The following is a 21,851-nucleotide window of genomic DNA, read 5'->3' as shown; positions in this document are numbered from 1 at the left end:
CCAGTGTGTAGAAATGATGAGATGTATAACATAGAATAAGTAGTAATGAGGAAATAATATAGTTGCAGATTCGAAATTCAAATTGTTTCAAGTAAGGACCATTATATCCTCTAGAAAATGTCTTAGAACCGTGGTGAAGGGGATGTTGGTGAGAAACACTTACTTTTTCTGTTCTATATATCCTGTAGTGTATGATGATCCTGATGTTGTATAGTCCCTCTTTTCTTTTTGCATCCCCTCTATATTATATTTTGCTTTTCAAAAATTATATATATATATGTGTGTGTGTGTGTGTGTGTGTGTGTGTGTGTATAAAGAAACACAATTGAGTCTGACATAATCATGAGTACAGACACTCACTGTCTGATGGTCCCATTTCACACCAAGAGTTGTACTCAGTGTTAAACAGCAGGGTAGGACAGTTGCCACAGGGATGCCGACCCTGTAGCAAGACTGAAGTACAGACACATTCTGAGCAAGTATTCTGCAACATTTGAGTGTGAACCCCGTTGTTTGTTTTTTTAAAGCACCTTGTTTACCTGAAAGGAAGGGACTCTGTTTGTGTAGAAAGGTGGCATATAAAGGCTTTAAATAAATTAATACCTGTAATCTGTATGCAAAGTTAAGACAATCCCAATTATGAACTCCAGGGTAGGGAACAGAATTCTGTTCAGCTAAATAGGGAAACTGCTGATTGGGTACATTTATTTTCCTTCAGGTTTTGTGTAATTTTCTAAATGCATGAGTGGTAAGAGAACAGCAGACAATTTTGAATAAAAACACAATACCACTTGTCTGTTCATACACCAGCTAGTTTTCAACCCTTTAAAAAAACCAACCCTATACTTTGTCTTCTTCCAGATTAAATACAAATAAGATTTTGAACATACGTGTATTTTAGAAAGAACCTCTCAGAAAACTGTCCATGAAATAGCAAAGTAACAGCAGCACAATAGGATAATATGTCATCAGAATGTAACAAAAAATGAAGGGGGATTTTTTTTTAAAGTTTCTAGTCTCTCATTCAAGTCTCTACACAGAAAAATACCAGTTAAATATTGCAGCCTTCATAATCATTATTCAGAAAAGAGTGCAACAGACCTTCGACGTGTTCCCTCAGTTTCCCTCCAAAGAAGTCACCCGACTGAGTGACCCTCAGAGCTGTTCTTTCAACCGCCCCAAGTCCATAAACCAGTTTGGGGACTGTGGAAGAACCGTCTGAAATAGACCTCAGAAGGGCGGGGGTCAGAAACATCTGCCTAGCAAGCAGGCTTCGTTTTCCCTTTGGAAATCCTTCACACTTAAAACCTCAAATTGCTTGGGAGAGTTGCCAAGGCAACACAGAGACTCAAGGTGGGGAGTTTTCCGGCAGGGAAAGGAAATTCTGGGATCCAGGAGGACGGGTCCAGTTCCTTTTCTGATTCTAGGCTGCATTCTAGAGACATCTTTGAGATCTGGTGTCCAAGCACTGGGGCATTTCAGTTCTCCCCCAACAGCACCTCACTGAAGCTCCTTCGAATTGCGAAACCCACCAGAGAAGAGGCACATGGTGAGACTGTTAGGAGGAGGTGACGGAAGACCCCGTCATATATGCGGAGTTTACCACAGAGCTCTAAGTAACAGCTACGACCTTAGGACTGGGTTCTGCAAACAGACAGCACAATAACATGTATGCATTTCTACAAGCACTGCTGCATGTTGCAGGAGGTTAAGATTCGGTCCCGGTTTTCTTCGTATTTCTCGATCATGGCCCGCATGTCTTGGTCAGCCTGAAGCACCTTCGAAGCAAGAGACCAAACATTAGAACAAAGCTTCCGTAAGTTTACCTCAAAGGCTGAAGTAGTTATGTTTAAAAACACACAAGCGCCAGTGTTGCAAAGTCCTACACTTAGGTACAAAAAATCAAAGGCATAGATATAGAATGGGAGGGACTTGGCTTGACAGCAGCACATGTGAAAGGGATCTAGGTGTTCTGGTTGATCACAAGCTAAACATGAGCCTGCAGTGCGATGTGGCTGTGAAGAAAGCTAATGCAATCTTAGGATGCATTAACAGAAGCATTGTGTCCAGATCACGGGAGGTGATAGTTCCGCTCTATTCTGCTATGGTCAGGCCTCACCTGGAGTACTGTGTCCAGTTTTGGGCACCACATTCTATGAAGGATGTTGACAAGCTTGAGCGTGTCTGGAAGAGGGCAACCAGGATGGTGAGAGGGTTGGAATTCAAGTCCTATGAGGAAAGGCTGAAAGAGTTTACTTTTATGGTGTTTAGCCACCTTGTTCTTTGGCAGCCCAGTTTCCTTTTGCTGCTAACCAATCCAAGCATCATTGCTTTTTCTAGCAAGTTCTCCCACATGACATGGCCGAAATAAGTCAGTTGCAGTTTTATGATTTTTCCCTTCCAATGACATGTCTGGTTTTATTTGCTCCAATACTTGCTCGTTTCACCTTTAGGTGCGCTTTAGGTGCACGCATCAATGCCACAGATGACATATCATGAACAGCCTCCGAGTCTAGTCAGCTGGCCATGACCCTAGTGTGCCTTGTACTGCAACAGAAGCCTCCCAAATTTTGGACGACTTAAACCCAAGCTGCACTGTGGTTGTGACATCATCAAGACTTCCTCCAGCCCTCTGCAAAGTCACCAGGTGGACAGGTTTGGGGAAGATGGAATCAAACCCACCGAAGTGGAAAGGAGATCTGCTTTCCACAAACATCACTGGATACGTCCTACTAAAGGCAACTTAAAACACTTGTTCCCCCACCACTGCCAAACGGGACTAAACATGTCAATGATATATACTTACGAGCACAGGACAAGGAACCTTAAACCGTGTTTGCTTGATGAGCCACTCCTCATAGAGTTGATGAATAGCTTCCAAATATTGCTGTATCCCAGAAAGGGGTGGAAGGAGAAAAAAGAAGCTTTTTAAAGGTTGTCTTTGTAGTGGACACACAACTGTTTGATTTAGACTGTAATTTAACTCATGAGCGTTATACCATAGATGAAATGTACGCGAACATTCACATTTGATTTGGTTACCTCTTCCTGGAGAGGGGTTGTTATTCAAAACGCAGGCAAACAAGAAACTTAAAAGTTGTGCAAATGCTCCCTTTGTTGAAACAGGGTAGCATTACGGAATGAAGTGCTGCTGGTGCCGGCCAGTGATCAGCATGCGCCAAACGCATGAGCCACTCTCAAGGGCAACTGTGTATCTTAAAAGTATTCATGCAGTAACTATCCTGATTGTCTGTTTATTGCCCCATCAATAAACAGACAATAAACAGCATATCTTGATCTCTGCAGGTAAAAAGGGTAAATATGCCTCGGAACAAGAATCCCCCTTCCTTCCCAAAGGACGGCCAGTTTGTTACCCTCTCCACCCATTTCTGGGGACTTCCCACATCTTCAGGCTGAAAGGCACAATGTTGATGTTGAAAAAGACTGTGGCTCATTTAGTTTCTCTTTTGCCCAAGGAATGCACACCTTTGATAATGCTTCACATAGCTCTCTGTGCTCTGTCATTCTATCCTGGCTAACTTTTTGTGTCACCAGCTTTCAAAGCCAAACACAAGAATTAATCCCAAACTACATCCAAAGACTTCCAACTTACCACTGGAATGATCTTTTCCTCTTCTCTGCACCTTCTTTTCAGCCTTTCGTAACACGTCTCGGGAGAGGTCTGCAGATAAACTGCCATAAAAAAGAAGACGCATCTAGCATGATTTTTATTTCACACGGTCTTGGGAAGGCTCAGAAAGAAAGTATATTTATGGCTGTTTGGAAACACCCATCCCATCCCGGATCTCATTTATCAAAGAGAATGTCCCTTTTAGGAGATGACGACATGTTTCGTGCAAGCACGTCTTACGGGACCTTGGCACATTTATAGGAAATAAAAAGCAGCTTTGGCTGAAAAGTGGAGGTCACGTGGAGAAGCAACAGGGTGGTGGTGGGGGAACAGAGGTGACTTACACTTTCTCTGCCTGTCCCGTTTCTCCACTTCAGATCATTCTCCCCACAGAAGGGTTTACACAGGGGGGTGGAAAGCAACTGAGAAGTGTAATTTGGAGTGCAGAAGCGGTACACAGGGAAAGGGTTAAAGCAGTCTTCCCAAGCTGCTTTGCTGAATTAAAAAGCATGGCCCACATCTGCACACAATATGCAGAAGAAGGAGGTGCTGTCGAATCACAAGAGACTCATGGGGACCCCCGTCCATGGGGTGTTAAGAAGATAAGAAGAGCCCTGCTGGATCAGACCAGTGGTCCATCTAGTCCAGCATCGAGGCCGAGGCCTTCCCCTGATGTTGCCTCCTGGCTCTGGGATTTAGAGGTTTAGTATCTCTGAACATAGAGGTTCCCCTCAGCCACCATGGCTATCAGCCACACTGACCTATCCCTCCGTGAATCTATCGAATCCCCCTTTTGAAGCTGTTTATTCCCGTGGCCATCTGGCAGCAAATTCTACATTTTAATCACCCTCTGTGTAAAGAAGCATTTCCCTTTCTCAGTCCTGAAACTACTGCCCATCAGCTTCATTGGATGCCCTCAAATGCTAGTCTTTTGGGAGAGAGGGAGAAAAATCTATCTTTGTCAACTCTCTCAACCCCATGCATAGTTTTATAAACCTCTATCATGTCCCACCCCCCTTAGTCATCTCTTTCCTAAACTAAACTAAAGTGTTCCAGGCAAGAGGTGGTTCACTCTTGCTTTCCTTCATGCAGCAACCTCAGTGTTTCTTGGTGGTCTTCCAATCCAAGTACTGACCATGGCCAACCCTGCTTAGCTTCCAGGCTCTGACAAATTCAAACTAAACTAGGTTATCATAGCATTGGAAAAAGGGCAGAAAAGGGCAACTAGAATGATAAAAGGGTTGGAACACTTTCCCTATGAAGAAAGGTTAAAGTGCTTGGGGCTCTTTAGCTTGGAGAAACGATGGCTGAGGGGAGACATGATCGAGGTTTATAAGATTATGCGTGGGATAGAGGAGGTAGAGAAAGAAGTACTTTTCTCCCTTTCTCACAATACAAGAACTCGTGGGCACTCAGTGAAATTGCTGAGCAGTCAGGTTAGAACGGATAAAAGGAAGTACTCCTTCACCCAAAGAGTGATTAACCCATGGAATTCTCTGCCGCAGGAGGTGGTGGCGGCTACAAGCAAGGACGGTTTCAAGAGGGAATTGGATAAGCATATGGAGCAGAGGTCCATCAGTGGCTATTAGCCACAAGGTATAGATAGGAACTCTCAGGCTGGGGCAAGTGGTGCTCTGAACTCTTGGTGCTTGGGGGGTAGTGGGAGGGCTTCTAGTGTCCTGGCCCCACTGGTGGACCTCCTGATGGCACCTGGTGTTTCTGGCCACTGTGTGACAGAGTGTTGGACTGGATGGGCCATTGGCCTCATCCCACATTGGCTTCTCTTATGTTCTTATTCAGGCTGCTACGCAACTGACCCCTTGAATACAAAGTAAAATGTGGCCGTGGCTCACCAGCACAACCAACTGCTAACAATCTAGCTGCCAGGAAAGGTTCCCGTTTTTAAAAAACAGACTACCACAAAGTATGCATTTTACCTATTAAATCCACTGAAACATCCAAATTCTTGATGATCCACTCAAACCATTCTGTCAATACCGCATAATCCACTTCTGGCATTTTCCCACTGCAACAAATGGGGGCGGGGGGAAATCAGAGAATTTGCATAGCTGCGGTAAGTTCAGTGTAAAATGCTTTTAAGCAGCCCTTCACCTTGCTGAAATTGTACCTATGTGTTTACCCGGCATCCCTCCAGAATCCACCCTATGACTTCTAACCAAACCCAGTACCCCAACAAAGCCAAAACTAATTCTATGAGAGCTGGCTGACACCTCATATGTTCTGTGTGGGTCTGGCTGCCCCAAATCAAAAGGCATTATATGGATTTTGTTTTGGATTTTGCACGTCAGTGTGGCTGGCTGTAGCTTTTGTCTGGAAGATCTGTTGACCTGAAGGAGCTTTTAAGTAGCTCCATTTAAAAGTTACACGATGGTTTATATGTGTTAGTACTATGTATAAACACACAAGTACTTGCAACTGGATGCATTAGAACAATTTACAAACAGAAAACCTCTACTTTGCATTCTGGACTCTTCCCTCATCTTCAAATTGATACGGGCTGTTACAGAAGCTCTTTAAAAAAGCTTAAGCTGCAGCTGGTTGATATGGAACGTATAATATCAATGACCCTGCAGCTTGCTGTATTGAATTCAACAAATCTCACATATCGATTGCATCAGTTCTACAATTAAACATCCAAAGGTGAAGGAGGCAAGCTCCTAACTCTCGAGTCAATCAATAGGAAAAAAATACACAGCCTTTAAGGTTTTCAGTACATGCACGTACTATCTGATACATAAGGGGCGGAAGGCAAAAACTGACGGCTTAAAGTCCAAATGAGAAAGTGATTCCAAAGCTATTAGATATATCTTGTTTTCCATACAGACTGCACTGAACAGGGAAACTTTTCAGATCAATTCTTGCATGCCCAGATCTGCACTTTTCAATAACCTAAATGTAGTATTGCCCAAAATGACTGTGTTACACAGCTGCCACCTTGTGGCTTAAAAAAACAAACTGTTTTTCCCCCCATTTTCAAAAGAAGATCATAAATGCTCCAGCGCTAAGGATAGGAAGGAAGAACTGATCATCAGAGAGAGCTGTCTGGGCATTTATGTCATGCAACTAGCAATGGCTCGGTTACATGCAACAGACACAGTTTGAATGTCATGCACGTGAATGTGGCAAATATCAGGCTACAACAGACCAATGTGGTTCTTTCTACAAGTAACCTCATTCCAAGTGCATTAACCCCAGATGAGATGACGCCGGCCCCCCCCCCCCCCACAATCACCCAGTGGAGCTGGGTTTCATGACATTTGAATACTGTGCTTTATTTGTTTAGAATATTTATATGGCACCTCTCCTTTTCAGACAGCTGCTTGACGCAGCTCACAAAAACAATGCGCTTAATTTGCATAAATTTTTTTAATTAGCTGCGGTTTCCTGCCAATGCTTATAATATGACACAATACATTGGATTAAGTTGGATAAACTAGTACAGTAGTATTTTCCAATGAGAAATGCAGAATAAACCAAAAGTGAGAGCGCAAGGTTTTCCACATGAAAATGAACACAGCTGAAACAGACAAGACGCTGGGTACCGCACCTCCGATACAGGTTTTCCACAAAGATGTACTTTGCGCTGTGAATTGATCTCTCCATCATTCTTATGGGAGAAGTCTGCAAATTAATAGACAAGAGATGTTCGGTGATTTTACAGTGCAGAAAAGGGCAACTCGAATGATAAAAGGGTTGGAACACTTTCCCTATGAAGAAAGGTTAAAGCGCTTAGGGCTCTTTAGCTTGGAGAAACGACGACTGAGGGGTGACATGATCGAGGTTTATAAGATTATGCATGGGAAAGAGCAGGTAGAGAAAGAGGTACTTTTCTTCCTTTCTCACAATTCAAGAACTCGTGGGCACTCCATGAAACTGCTGAGCGGTCGGGTTAGAACGGATAAAAGGAAGTACTTCTTCACCCAAGGAGTGATTAACACATGGAATTCACTGCCACAGGAAGTGGTGGCGGCTACAAGCATGGACGGCTTCAAGAGGGAATTAGATAAGCATATGGAGCAGAGGGCCATTAGTGGCTATTAGCCACAAGGTATAGATAGGGGCTCTGGGGCAAGTGATGCTCTGTCTTCTTGGTGCTTGGGGGGGGTCAACAGTGGGAGGGCTTCTAATGTCCTGGCCCCACTGGTGGACCTCCTGATGGCACTGGTATTTCTGGCCACTGTGAGACACAGAGTGTTGGACTGGATGGGCCTTTGGCCTGATCCAACATTGGCGTCTCTTATGTTCTTATGTACTTTTCTTCGGAGCCACTGGAAGGTAAAAAAATTTTTGCAGATCTGTCTCCTTTCAAAGACTGGAGAAGTGAACTTGCAGTCTTTACAGATGGGTGGAAAAAAGAACTACTTCAGACCTGCAGCAATACTTGCATACATTATAGTTGCATGTAAACAAAACAACCTCACCACACCCATAAGCCCGACAAAACAAAGAACTTTGTCCTGAAATAAGTCTAAAAGATAGACAAATTCTGCATCATGAAGCACAAGATACCAGTTCTCCAGCACTCTGACCTGCCCTCTTCACTGGGGCAGCAATAGCCATGCTTGGAGCCATGTGACTGCTGGGGCCACCAATGGAATCTTGGTCCTCCCATTTTGAAATGGCCTTAGTCCCCTGGTGTCAAGTACAGGGTGTAGTATGAATGGAAATATAAAGATTTCCATATATAGGTTTTTTCCTTCTTGATTGTTCATATTCATATTTCTCTGGTTTTTATAGATTTATTCCTTAAGTAATATTTTATTAGGATGTTAGAAAGGCCTGTTATATAGAAGGCTTTCCTCTTGTAGGTCTGATATTATTAGCAGACAACATAATAGGTACAAAGTTCATGATTCTGTAGTTCTTAGGGCAAACCTTTCAATGTCTAGGTCAGATAAGATTTTAGTCTGATATGAAGAATCCTTGCCCATTATCATTTAGGTTAGGTTAAGTAAAAAGTTTGACGTAGATATGTTTCTTTATATCTGGCCAATCAGAGGATTATTACTCAAATTACCACTGTCTTTTGTAACCAATTATGCTGTTTGAATATTGTTTTCTTGATGATGTCAGTCCATATATAAAATATCATGTATTTCCTGAATATGTTCAGAATATGCTCAAGAAGAAGATGAAGAAGAAAAAGAAGAAAGTTGTCAATTTTTGGTTAACTATTTGATCTAATTGTTTTCCTATTAATTGAGGCATGTTTCCTGATTATGCTGAGAAGAAAGCAGTCAGTTTTGATGGGTCCTTTGGCCTAACTGTTTTCCGTATTTCATTACAATAAAATACAAGAACTTCCTCCTCATTTGACTTCATTTTTGACATGGAATCTAATATGTACAACAAGGGGGAATGGCATGTGCCACTTACCAGAGAGCCAGCACAGTACAACAGGTTCCAATCCCACACTCTACCATGGAAGCCTGCTGGGTGACCTTGGGCCAGTCACACGCTCTCAGCCTAACCTATCTCACAGGCTGTTGTGAAAATAAACCAAAGATGGGGAGAACGATGTTGTAAACCCCTTTGGATCCCCCAGTGGGAAGAAAAGTGGGGTATAAAATCCATAAAGAAATGAAGCTATTTTAATAGTCACAAAAAAGGCCACTGCAGCTAAAATGGCAACACAGGAATGAGCTAAAAGGCTAACTGAAGGCCTAACTACTCATTGTGGTATTTTCCCCCTCAGATCTTCCCTGGGCCCACACAATCAAATCTATATTGTGAGGTCTGTCCTGGGAACTTAATCGCAGGCACACACGGACCCAGATCAGATTGGAATTGCTGCAAGTGGGGAGTCTTCAGCCTTGCCCCCTGCACTGTTTTCCCAACCTGAAAAACATCACTGAACTTAACTGTAACTATTGTTCATCGGGCTGTCTCGGTGCAGTCCCACATGGGAACTGTCCAGGTGTGCAGGCCGGCTGCCGGAAGATTCTTTAGCTAGCCTAGTAACAGAGCAGGAGGACCCCCTCCCAACTGGAGACACCGGAGCCGTTTCCTCGCCCAACAGTCATGTGCTACAAGGAGGGGCTCCACACTCTCCCTCAGATCTCCTGAGCTGCCACTATGAGCAGAGGTTTTTTTTAAAAAAATGACAATAGAGAAATAGCTCACAGTGGGGGAGGAATGTGTGCCTGCACAGTGACAACTCGATGAATAACAGTTACAAAGAAGTGCCATGCTATTTTCACTGCCGTTGTCCTGTGCAGTCCCACATAAGAGACTAACAAGCTGACTTACCGGGTGGTGGGGTTGAGCAGTTCACTGGAAAATAGAATGCAAGACTGCTGTCCCCACTGGCATCTCCCTTCTTGTATCGACATCTACAGAGTACTGCTTAATGAAGGTGTCCAGAGACAACCAGGTGGCTGCCTTGCACACTTCAGTCAACTGAATGCCTCATCAAAAAGTGGCAGACGCTGATTGAGGCCTCCTGTCAGTATGTTAATCAAGGGTCCACCATCGCGATTCCTTCAGAATCCCCCAGGGGATAGAATAATGGCAGAATGTGGTTAAAGACTCTTATGAACCAATTCTGTAATGGCCGTATTCTCAGGTGGGCAAAGGGAACAGTGAAGGTGGTCAAAGCCATTAGACCCAACAATCTTTGGATGGCAACAGCTTTCTGAAAGCGATTAAACACGAATTGCTCGACCATGCGTTTAATTGATAAGGCAAAAATACTCGATCGGAAAGAGAATCTAGCCTAGCCCCAATAAAGGATGTTCGTTGGCGGGGAACTAGGTTTGACTTTTTCCAGTTAATCTGTAAGCTGAGCTTTTGGCAAGTTTGTAGAGCCCATGACAAATGTCTCTGGAGTTCTGGAGCAAAAGGGGCAGTAAGCAGCCAGTCACCTAAATAGGGGAAGACAGAGCAACCCGTAGATCTTAAATGGGCAATTACTATTGTCATACATTTGGTAAACACTTGAGGAGCAGTGGCCAAACCAAAAGGAAGCACCTTATACTCATAAGGGGTTTCTTGAACTAAGAACCGTAAATACTTCCTATAATCCACATGAATGCGAATGCGAAAATATGCATCCAAGACTGCGAACCAACCTCCTGAGCTGAGCAATTGTGAAACCGAAACCAAGGAAACCATTCCAAATGTACGTACTTTGAGGAAGAAACTCCTCATATCCAAAATAGGGCGTAAACCACCATCTTTTTTTTTATTAACCAGGAAAATTCTGGAACCACCACCAAACATTGAAGCAGAGGGGTTTAAACTTTGAAGTGCACCCTTTGCCAACAAAACCTTCCACTCGGTAATCAACTCTGGAAAAACACTGTCAACTGCTTGAGCAGCAGTTATCACTGGAGGTAAGTGGGCAAACTCTAAACAGTAGCCCGTTTTAACAATGGACAAAACCCAGGAATCGGAGGTAATGTTGTGCCACTCTTGTAAGAACCTCGACAAACCATCCTGGAAAGAGGGGTGAGGTGCATTGTCACCCAGCATTAATCAGAAGGAAGGCTTGGAGGCTTGCATGTGGTCCTTTGAAATCTGGTGTTGATCATGACGAGACTTGGACCTCAAGTGAGACCTACGCTGATTCTGTTGGGAAGGCTGGGAGGAGGACCTTTGTTGAGGATACTGGTAAGTCTGTTGATGGTAAGGACACTGGAAGCTCTGGTAGGACAGCTGGAACCTCAAATGATCTTTAGGCCTGTACAGAGGGGCCTGGGATTTAATTATTCCAAAGGAGCGAGCAGTTTGTCAATTTTTTCTTGATTTGTTGCAGGAATTCATCAGATGAGAAAAGCGAACGGCCGTCAAAAGGTAAAGTCCTCCACCCAAGTGCATGTTTCAAGAGGGAGAGCTGTTGAACTTAGCCAAGCATGTCTTCTCAGGATTATAACTGAAGCCACTGTGAACACCAAAGCATCGACTGCCTGCTTGCCCACATTCAACTGTTGCTTTGAGAGTCTAAGCACTTCTGTTTGGATGACTTTGGCTAAAGACCTCTTATCATCAGGAAGCTGGTCTAGATAAGGAGCAGTTTTCTCCTACAGGAAAAGTTGACATAATAGCTGACATAATAGCTTGGTAATTAGCTATTCTAAGGTTTAACGATTGTGATGCATAGGTTTTCTAAGGCATCGATTTTTCTACTCTCTTTATCAGCTGGAGTGGAATGGGAACCGACTGTCTGCTTGGCCTGCATCTCCTCAGTTATTAAAGAGGATGGAGCAGGATGGGTGAAAAGGAAGGGACAGGCTTCCTTCTGAACCCTATACATAGTTTCTACCTTTTGTGACATGGCAGGGATGGAGGATAGTTTTCCCCAAAAAGCTTTTGCCATTTCAGGAATTCCTTCCAGGACTGAAAAGGCTACAGTCCCTGAAGGATCGGTAGAATCAACCTAGAATCTTGTCTCAGGGTTTAGCATCCAAAGACATGATCTGGATATCCAACAATTGTGCCATCCGCACCAGCTGTTCCAAGTAAAGATACAAGTCCTCACTCGGTGACACCGGATCACAGTCCCCGACGTTGTCAGGGGATGGTTCCAAAGCCACCCCGGAGTTAGCTATGGACCTGTGTTCTTCCTCAGCTTCAAAACCATAAGTGATCGGTCCTGAATGGGCAGTCCAGTACACAGGTGTCTGCGGTCGTTCCATCATTTGACCCACCAGTTCTATGCGTGGTTCTGATGGCTCTGACCCTACTGGATGGCACTGAGGAGGGTGACAGCAAGGATATTGTTGCCATGGTCCCCAAGGAACCCACTGAGAAGCTGGGACAGGAGGTCTTGGGACAAGATCTGCAGGTATCTTGACTGCTGGTGCCAGTTTACATATTGATGGGGGAACATGCCAGTGACAGGCAAACGGGAGATGGAGGCACAGGATAGTGTGTCTGCTGACCTTGTCAACAGTCTTCAGAACCGGATCCTTTGAATCTGATTTCTTCGGTTCCAATCTGATTTCTTTGGTTCCAAACATTTGGCCAGTTCTGTAGAACCTGACTGATGAGATTTATGTTTTAACTTCAACCTCTGTTTCTTCGGTGATAGTTCCGAAGATGATCTGTTCGGAGCATTCTCAGAATGGAACATCTACAGTTTGAGTCCAAACTTGGAACCCAGTGGGCCAAGATCACCAGCGGAGGATGAGAAACACAGTCAAGAGACCGGTTTGGGAGCGGAGAAAACAGGCTGTTGTACCGGGGCAGATGTTTTTGCTGCCAGGTTGGCCGACGTAGAGAGATCCTTTTCCCATAAAGCAGCTTTAAGTTGGGAGGCTTGGTCGGCCTTGGCTTTGGGAGTAAACTGCTGGCAGATTTTACCTGCCGATACATTATGGCTCTCACCCAAACACAACAAACAAGCAGACTGCTCATCCGTTCTAATCATCTTCATTGAACAAAGCGAGCATTTCTTGAACAACATCTTTTTTCTGTGTCTGTGTGTGTGTGTGTGAGAGAGAGAGAGAGAGAGAGAGAACACACACACTGAGGAGCTAACTAAGAAGTGTTCTTCTGCAGCAGTGGCAAAGAGAGAACTGAGGGAGAGTGTGGAGCCCCTCCCCAGAGCACATGACCACTGGGCAGGAAAACGGCTCCAGCGGCTCCAGTTGGGAGGGGCTCCTCCTGCTCTGTTACTAGCCTAGCTAGAAAATCTTTTGGCAGCTGGCCTGTGCACCTGCTTCGTTCCCATGTGGGACTGCACAGAACAACAACGATGGAGAGCCTCACAGGGTTGCTATTTGCCCCTCTGGGGGCTCCATAGTGGGACAAAGAACACTCCCTAGGGTAATTTCAGAACAGGACAATGGCATGAGGGGGAATTAAGCCCCTCTCTCCTCGTGCATCACAATCTTGATTTAAATCAGACCTGTGCGTGCTCAGTTTTAAGTTCCCAGCACAGAACTAACAGTACACGGTTAGTCAAACAGAAGGGGAAGGAAAGACATGAGGGAAATGTTAAAATGTATTGAGACCCTGAATGGCTCGACACTGGGCCTGAATGAAATAAGAGGGAAAAGGTCTCTTGGCAATGCGAACTACGAGGCTAATGCAGCAATTTAAAAAAACAACCACCGGCTTCTTTTCCACGTGCAAACAGCTTACAACTACTTTATATACCCCCCATCACGGCACATGGTATTTTGCAAAGAAAATTAACAACAACAACAACAATAATGCGGTGTGAAGTCACAATTGACTCATGGCAACCCCAGGACCATGGTGTTTCCAAGACAAGACATGAGCAGAGGTGGTTTGCCATTGCCGCCTTCTTCACTGCAACCCCAGTCTTCCTTGGCGATCTCCCATCCAAGTACTAACCGTAGCCAACATGGCTTAACTCCCAAGCACTGACAAAGTCAGGCTAGTAAGGGGACAGGTGCTACTCCCATGGAACTTACAATAAGATTTTCAACCCACGGGTGTCAACAGTAATACAGGTTGAATGTGAGCAGAGGCAATTATATGAACCTAGGTTTCGCTGTCATTTGGGATGTGACCTTCAGTATTATCAGCAAAAAAACCTTCCGACATACCATTGGCCTTGTGTGCTGGTCCAACATGGTAAGCTGCACATAAGTCTGTAACGTTATGCCCCAACGTGATGCATCTTGGTACATTAAGCCCTAGAGTCAAGAGAAACGACGTTATCATGACCATTCTGATTAGCTAGCGCAACGCGTTACGACAGGATGTGGAAGTGTATGTAATGAAAGTTTTTTTCTAACACAGTGACCAAAGTAACAAGAGTTCAGGCAGCGGGGGTGGGTGGGTTTTGTGTGTTTTAAATCATCACAACCCACATTAGGGAAAAAAGGCACAGCTGTACATGACAGTGAGGGATTTGTCCTTGTGACTCACCAAAAGGCTGTGACCACAAACATTCCTCCATTTAGACACTGGTTCAGTCAACACCTGAGATCAAAAAGAAAAAGTAGTTCAATGCATCTGCACCCACCCCCCCACACACACACACACACAGGCTGCGGTCACACGGGCAGGAAAATGCGGGGGGGAAGCGTGGCTGTTTGCCCCGGGGCAAAATAATGCGCGGTTGCGCAAGCAGACATCCCATAGAGGTCCCGTGGTAAGGGGCAGGTGCTGATCACACCACAATCCTGCGGCGTTGCAAAGAAGCGGTGCGCCGCGGCAAACAGATTGGTTTTTTTCCTGTACACCGACGTGTGCGCATGCCCCGTTGGGTGCTTGTGCACATCCCGAGGACACTTGGGGAAAAAAAAAAACTTTTTGCAAGGGGACATGGGCGGGCGCCGGATGCCATGGGATTCCACCAGAAATGCAATCACGCGCCCGCCCTTGCCCTGCGGTTTCCGGAAACTAGTACCTCCGAGGTACTAGTTTTTTACCGCGCATCTTCGGAGTGAAGCCTTGGGTAAGCCACGGGAGCTCTACGCTTCCCAGATGTGGCACTGTGATCGCGCCCGGAAAATCCGCCTATCTTCCGTCTCTGTAGCGTGGCTAATGCTCCGTGTGACCGCAGCCATAGATAGGTTTTCAGCAAGTCTAACAGCCTAATTTCTCTGGTCTAGATAAAGCCATTCAAGAAATTCAACCATACCCCTGGAGAGACAACATGCAAACTGAATTAAGAACACAGCACTGGTTGCGCTGACAAGGGACAGGCTGTGAGCCATTGGTGGACTACCGGCCAACTTGCCTCAGTGGTTCCTGGGGTTCTTGCACAGAATGCTGGTCTAGGTGTATCTGATCCAGCAAGCACTTCTGACATTCTCGGGCAAGAGCACCTACTTAAGATCACAATGCAAATTACACCATACCTCGCTCAGCATGCCTTAAACATTTCCAACTTGGGAACCCTTGTAAACATGTTGTGCTTCCAGGGCCCCACCACAGCTCGGGTTGCCAACCTCCAAGCAGTGGCTGGAGATCTCCCGCTACTACAACTGATCTCCAGGCAACAGTGATCAGTGGGAAAGAAGGCTGCTGTGGAAAGTGGACTCTATGACATTCTACCCCACTAAAGCCCCTCCCCAAACCCCACCCTCCTCGGGCGTCACCTCCAGAATCTCCAGGTATTTCCCAACACAGAGCTAGCAGTCCTAACTGCAGCCTGTCGGCAGCCATCTCCTCATCTCACAGACGCAGAGAATTCTTATATATCCTGAATTCCACTGCACTGTGCATAAGACTCTATACACTGGGCCACTAGCCAAGTACTGGCTTAGAATAGGGCCCGTTGGACCTTTTCCCTAAAACAGAGGAAAGAGATAGGATTAGGAAGGAACTGCTAAGCTAGCCGCCCTCCATGTTCCATACCCCCTCAGCAGTTTCCAGGTTCACACTATAACTGTGGAAAGAGGGCAAATGAATTACAAAAAAAAACCCCAAATCGAAATCATGGGAGCTCCAGGTCCAGCGTAGTTAAAATAGAAGCCAGACTGAGGATGAGTTTTTACTGAGGTGTTAAGGCCATGTCTGAGCTGTGAAACTTCATAGGTTTACCTCCTCAGTGAAAACAAGGCCCAGGATCAAGGCCCCAAAGAAAAGGTGTGTAAAAATTTGATGGCATACAGAGAAGTTTCAAATCCAATCACCTCAATATTAGAGTTTTTGGCAAAATAATCCAGGCATGTTGTTTTCCCACTTGCAATGTTCCCTTCGATGCAGATCTGGCGGAAGAAACAATACCAAGGTTTCAGAACGAAATGAAGAGTTGGTAAATCAGGCTAAAAATGACAGTTGACAAACTCTGCAGGGAGAAAGTGATAGATGTAATCCCCATTCCGTATGTGAACAACAGTACCAAAGGTTTACCACTCCTGGGGAATCTCTAAGTGTGTAAAATTTGAGAGTTTGGGGTTTTCTTAGAAGCCACAGAGTGACAAAGGTCTTGATCAGTAATTCCCACTTCTGTGCCAGAATGTTTGGAAAGAGAGAGAGATGCAGTGTTATCCTGAGGAAAGGGAATGATGGATTTGGAGGATACAAAATGGCAAAAGGAGGATTGGTGAATAGGTGCTGGTGCTGGATTCTTGATTAATTTTAACATTTCCAGTTTTCAAGATCAGTGACTTTTGCATTTTTCGTTAACCTTTTTGAACAGCTGTGCGGATAAGAAAAGTGTGGATGTGACGCAGCTATTGATCCTCTCTTACATATTTCAATGTGAAACTTTCACTTATAACCAGACTTTGGATATGTAAGTTGCACAGAGACCACTAAGAAATAAACATACAGTTCCTTTTGTCTCGCTTAAAGCCGGTAATGATTACAGTTTCTTTGGTTTATTAAGAATAGATTTGTTCTAGGTATTAGTACATTAGATAATTTGACTAACTTAATAGTAGGAAGTTTATGAGGTAGTAATTCTGAAATATTAGCAAGCATCATCCAATTTTTCTAAAACAACGAGTTTGGTAAATTATAAAAAGGGTACATAATACATAAAATGAGTTATTTTGTTTAAAATGAGGCATTTAATTGCTCTTCCTCCCCTCCCTTTCTTGAAATTATATTTGATAAATATTTTACAGTAAAAATTCTGTGACCACATCTCTGAAGCATTCAAGATCACAGGAGGATCCTAATTGCCTCATACAAAGACTCCTTTTACACCTAATAACAACTTCATTATCCCATAAACTTTGCAATTACTAATGTAGACAGATTTCTTACTTACAAATGTTTTTTTCTCTCCTCCATTTGCCAGGTGTTTATCTAAAAAATAAATAAAGACAAAGCTACTTAAATTATTGTACATCTGAGCTGTGACAGTCATTAATTTGAGTTAGCAAATAAGTTTAAATTTCATTGAACTCCCCTGCTGTGCACCATTCACTTTATATTTTGCATTGCAAGGACAAATTAAGTATTATATATTTGTTACCGAAGTCACTTTGAGAGATTTTTCCACTCAGAGTCTTGGGAGTTATGGTCCACTGCGCAAAGCCAAAATAGCAAGTTGAATCACATTTAAGTACTGTCGTACCACCACAATGCTGCAAGACACAGCCGGAAGGGGAATATATCCTGCCCCTTTAACAGAGGTTTAATGTGTGGAAATGGACACTCAAAACTCTTTTATGGCATGGAACATCACCCAGTAAATAACATTCCATTGACCCTCTATTTAAAGGGCAAGACATTTTTTTTCTCCAGGCTGTCAGCAACCCTACATAGAACAGATGCTCCCACCCAGCTGCACATCACAAAGCCCTACAGAAGCTGGATGTGGTTAGACAGGAGTTGAGGACCAGGCAGGATGTGGCAGAAGCCACACTATGCACAATGCTGTCAACATCAAGAGGAACAACAGTCCTCTGTACAGTCTGTAACCATACTGAGAAACAACTATATCAAGGCCGCTAACCCAAGCAGATCCCATGTTGCTAAATAAGATTCAAACAGGAAAGAGAGGGACGTGGTGTAATCTTCTTACAGCATTATATCCTCAGTGCTGGTTTGTAAATATTCAACATGCAGAGAGATTTTCAGGGGGGGGGGGGCTTTTCAACAAGAGATTCTCCATTATGCATTCGGAAGTGGTTCAGGCCTATGGAAGGTCACAGGCATTTCTAAACCACCAGTTCAAAGCAGCGTCTCATTGATTAAATTGACGGGGCTCCTGACAAAGGAACTAGGGTTGCCACCTTCCAGGTGAGGTCTGGAGATCTTCTGGAATCACATCTGATCTCCAGATGAAAAAGATGGGCTCCCCTGTAGAAAATGGCTGCTTTGGACTCTCTGGCTATAGCCTACTGGCTATAGATGTTACTTCTGTGTTAGAAACATACGCACACTTTAGATAGATAGCAGTCATTTTGCAGTTATTGCCAAAAGCGGTCTTACTCTTGCAAATATAATATGCCATTTTCAAAGAAGTCAGCCAGGGTATTTTTAGATACACAGGGGGACCAGAAAGTGGGGCGGGAGAATTCCTAGTTGATGTTTTACAAAACATATGTGTATGGGTTGTTGTTGTTTTGCAGATTGTGAGCGAATCAAGAACCAAGGGTAAATATTACTACAGTACAGTAAACCATGGGAGTCAATTAAAATGCATCATGGGCCAAAAAGAATACTAAATATAGGGCATCAATAAATATGACGCATTAGGCTGTATGACTAGGGTAAATATTACTACAGTACAGTAAACCGTGGGAGTCAATTAAAATGCATCATGGGCCCAAAAGAATACTAAATATAGAGCATCAATAAATATGACGCATTAGGCTGTATGACTGGCTGCATCTGTCAAACACGCGAAAAGGGATTCTTGAGACAGGCTAGAAGAGGACGTCCTGGGATTTGATTCAGGGTGCTCTGATATGCATTTAATATGACGCATGAGGCTGTATGACTGCCTGCATCTGTCAAACACGCGAAAAGGGATTCTTGAGACAGGCTAGAAGAGGACGTCCTGGGATTTGATTCAGGGTGCTCTGATATGCATTTAATAAAGAAGCTGCTACCGGACATATAGGCGACGGCGTCCTCGTGGGAATCAGTCGTGCGTCGGCCGCGCTTGTCTGTCTGCGGAGGAGAGCTCGGCCTGGCCTTCCAGCTACCGAAGCCGAAAGCAGGCTGAGCCCCTCGGATACCCCGCAGGAGCCGGAGGAAGTGTGCAAAACCCAGCGATGCTGCCGGAGCCGACTCGCTCGCTTCCTGCCTGCCGGCCGCTGCAAACGTTTTGCTTCCTGGGTCCAATCCGAGCGCCCCACGCAAGCAAGCGAAGGCCGTGCCGGGCGAGAGGCAGCCTTTTAAAGGCGCAGAGCTTCCCGTTAGATAAGCAATTCCGGTCAGGTCAACTCAGCGGGGCTGACTCTCGCCCAGCAAAGTGTTCTCAGAAAGGCAGGTTCGCTTTCGTTTGCTTAATTCCTTCTGACGCATCCCGTGCAACCTTAAAGAGAAGCTGGGGTCCCGGATTTGTAAATGGCACAATGTGGGACACGCATCGACTGGAGTTGCAAGCCAAGGCGCTTTTCCCTGTGAGCAAAAGCTGACTGGGTATTGGATATTAGGCGACATACCCCTAATGTAGCCAATCCTCCAAGAGCTTACAGAGCACTTCTTAAAGGGGCTAATGTAAGCTTTCGGAGGATTGGCTAGTTAGGGGTGTGTCGCCTAATATGCAAAGGAGTTCCTGCTACAAAAAGAGGAGCCCTTACTTCCAAGTAAACATGCACAGGATCGGAGCGCTCAAACTCTTCGGACCCCCCTCCCGCTATTTGTGGCCGCGTGTGGAAAGCAAAAACAGACCAGGCCGCTAATCAAATACGCCTTTTGTCCCGAGGTCGGATCTTCTTCTATACAAACCAATGCTGGCTTTTTAAGTGGGGATCTCTTCTTCCGACTACCTGCCTGAACATTCATAAGTGCACGCATACCGCACAGAGGAACCTCAGGGGGGTGTTTAAGTGTCACGAATGAATATCTCCATATTGCAATTTTATTCCAGCGTTTAAAGTCCACATTGGAAACACGAGGTGGGGATAAACCCCAAACTACGATTAGACTGCCTCTCTCCTAGAAGGGTGGTTTGCAGAAGGGCGGGCATTCTTATTTATTCAGGGCTTTACATCCCTCTTTTCTCCACAACCGCAACGCAAGGCGGCTTACAACACTGAACATAAGAAATGCCAATGTTGGATCAGGCCAAAGGCCCATCTAGTCCAACACTCTGTATCACACAGTGGGCAGAAATACCAGAAGCCCTCCCACTGTTGACCCCCCAAGCACCAAGATGACAGAGCATCACTTGCCCCAGAGTCCCTATCTATAGGCTAATAGCCACTGATGGACCCTGCTCCATATGCTTATCTAATTCCCTTTTGAAGCCGTCCATGCTTGTAGCGCCACCAGTTCCTGTGGCAGTGAATTCCAAGTGTTAATCACTCTTTGGGTGAAGAAGTACTTCCTTTTATCTGTTCTATCCCGACTGCTCAGCAATTTCATGGAGTGCCCACGAGTTCTTGTATTGTGAGAAAAGGAGAAAAGTACCTCTTTCTCTACCTGCTTTTTCCCATGCATAATCTTATAAACCTCGATCATGTCACCCCTCAGCCGTCGTTTCTCCAAGCTAAAGAGCCCTAAGCGCCTTAACCTTTCTTCATAGGGAAAGTGTTCCAACCCTTTTATCATTCGAGTTGCCCTTTTCTGATCTGCCATCCTCCGTTCTACCCTCAGAATAATGTCCCTACGAGGCAGCCCCGTAGCTAGGGAATTCCTTGGGAGGGGGCCTTGGGGGGGCCCACCAGCTAATTAAATGGAAGTACAGTGCAGGTGGTAAGTTGGAGCACTTTGGGGGCAGCCCTGGAGGGAGGGGGCCCAGAAGAAACACAAGGGGGCCAGGCCCCGTGGGCCCCATGTTAGCTACGGGCCTGCTACGAGGTAGGTCAGGGAGAGCAGAGAGAGGCAGACTAGCCCAAGGTATCTTACGACGTCATATCTATCCATCTGACGAAGTGGGTTGCGACGCTGGAAAGCTCATACTGGAGGGGGGGAGTCGCTTGAGTCCAGGGGCACCATTAAGACCAACCAAGTTTTATGCTGGGTCTAAGCTTTCGTGTGCATGCACACTTCATCAGATGAGATGACCTTTAAGAGCAATACACGAAAGCTTAGACCCAGAATTCAACTTGGTTGGTCCTAAACGTGCCCCTGGACTCAAACTTTGTTCTGCTGCTTCAGACCAACAGGCGACCCCACCTGGAGATCTATCTTCACGGCAGCCACATTAAGCCGCATGGAGTCGGGACCAATGTTCCCTCTAAGCGGTGGAGTCTTGTGAGCAAAAATTATATTTTGTGAGCTACTGGCATTAAAGTTGTGGGCAAGTGATTTGGCTACTGCATACATTAGTTTGCTCTGGGGCCGTCCTTCCTGAGCTAAGACAGAAATGTGTGAGCTGGAGGCTAAAAAACTGTGAGCTAACTCACACTAACTCAGCCTAGAGGGAACACTGGTCGGGACTCCCATCAACCTTACGACGAAATAAACGTCGTCAGTCTTTAAGGCGCCACTGGACTGTCTTTTCTTTCTCTTGCTGCGACAGCCTAACTCGGCTACCCCCTTTGCAACGGCCACAGATCACCCAGCCAGCCCCCCGCATGGCAGAGCCGAGGGCCCGGGTGAAATCGTAACCACAATTAATAATAACCGAACGAACATCATCCATCAGCTTGGCGGGAGCCAACGTTGAACGCCTCCTGGCCGGCCTGCGGCGAGTAGGACCGCC

The 21,851-nt window shown here is 45.2% G+C and overlaps 2 protein-coding genes across 2 annotated transcripts in view; one reads left to right on the top strand and one right to left on the bottom strand.

Annotated features, from left to right (window-relative positions):
• Positions 1-323: 323 nt before the first annotated feature.
• Positions 324-19,226, bottom strand: TK2 (thymidine kinase 2, mitochondrial). Its single transcript, XM_015424269.1, has 10 exons — positions 19,087-19,226; positions 17,295-17,332; positions 16,210-16,284; positions 14,495-14,548; positions 14,170-14,259; positions 7,200-7,273; positions 5,569-5,657; positions 3,614-3,693; positions 2,807-2,887; positions 324-1,778 (listed from the first exon to the last, which is right to left on the bottom strand). Exons 1-10 carry the CDS (start codon positions 19,091-19,093, stop codon positions 1,680-1,682), a joined length of 687 nt encoding a protein of 228 aa, XP_015279755.1. The 5' UTR covers positions 19,094-19,226; the 3' UTR covers positions 324-1,679.
• Positions 19,227-19,554: 328 nt separating this feature from the next.
• The window catches only part of LOC107121352 (chemokine-like factor), a 9,643-nt gene continuing 7,346 nt past the window's right edge, over positions 19,555-21,851 (top strand). Inside the window, exon 1 of the mRNA XM_015424266.1 lies at positions 19,555-19,602. Coding sequence (XP_015279752.1) covers positions 19,555-19,602 — 48 coding nt within the window. The remainder of the gene's footprint in view (positions 19,603-21,851) is intronic.

This window comes from Gekko japonicus, unplaced genomic scaffold (genome assembly GCF_001447785.1).
Source record: "Gekko japonicus isolate JY-2015 unplaced genomic scaffold, Gekko_japonicus_V1.1 scaffold2169, whole genome shotgun sequence".
NCBI classification, from domain to species: domain Eukaryota; kingdom Metazoa; phylum Chordata; class Lepidosauria; order Squamata; family Gekkonidae; genus Gekko; species Gekko japonicus.
The sequence above is the reverse complement of the archived record's forward strand: the minus strand, read 5'-3'. Positions and strand labels throughout refer to the sequence as shown.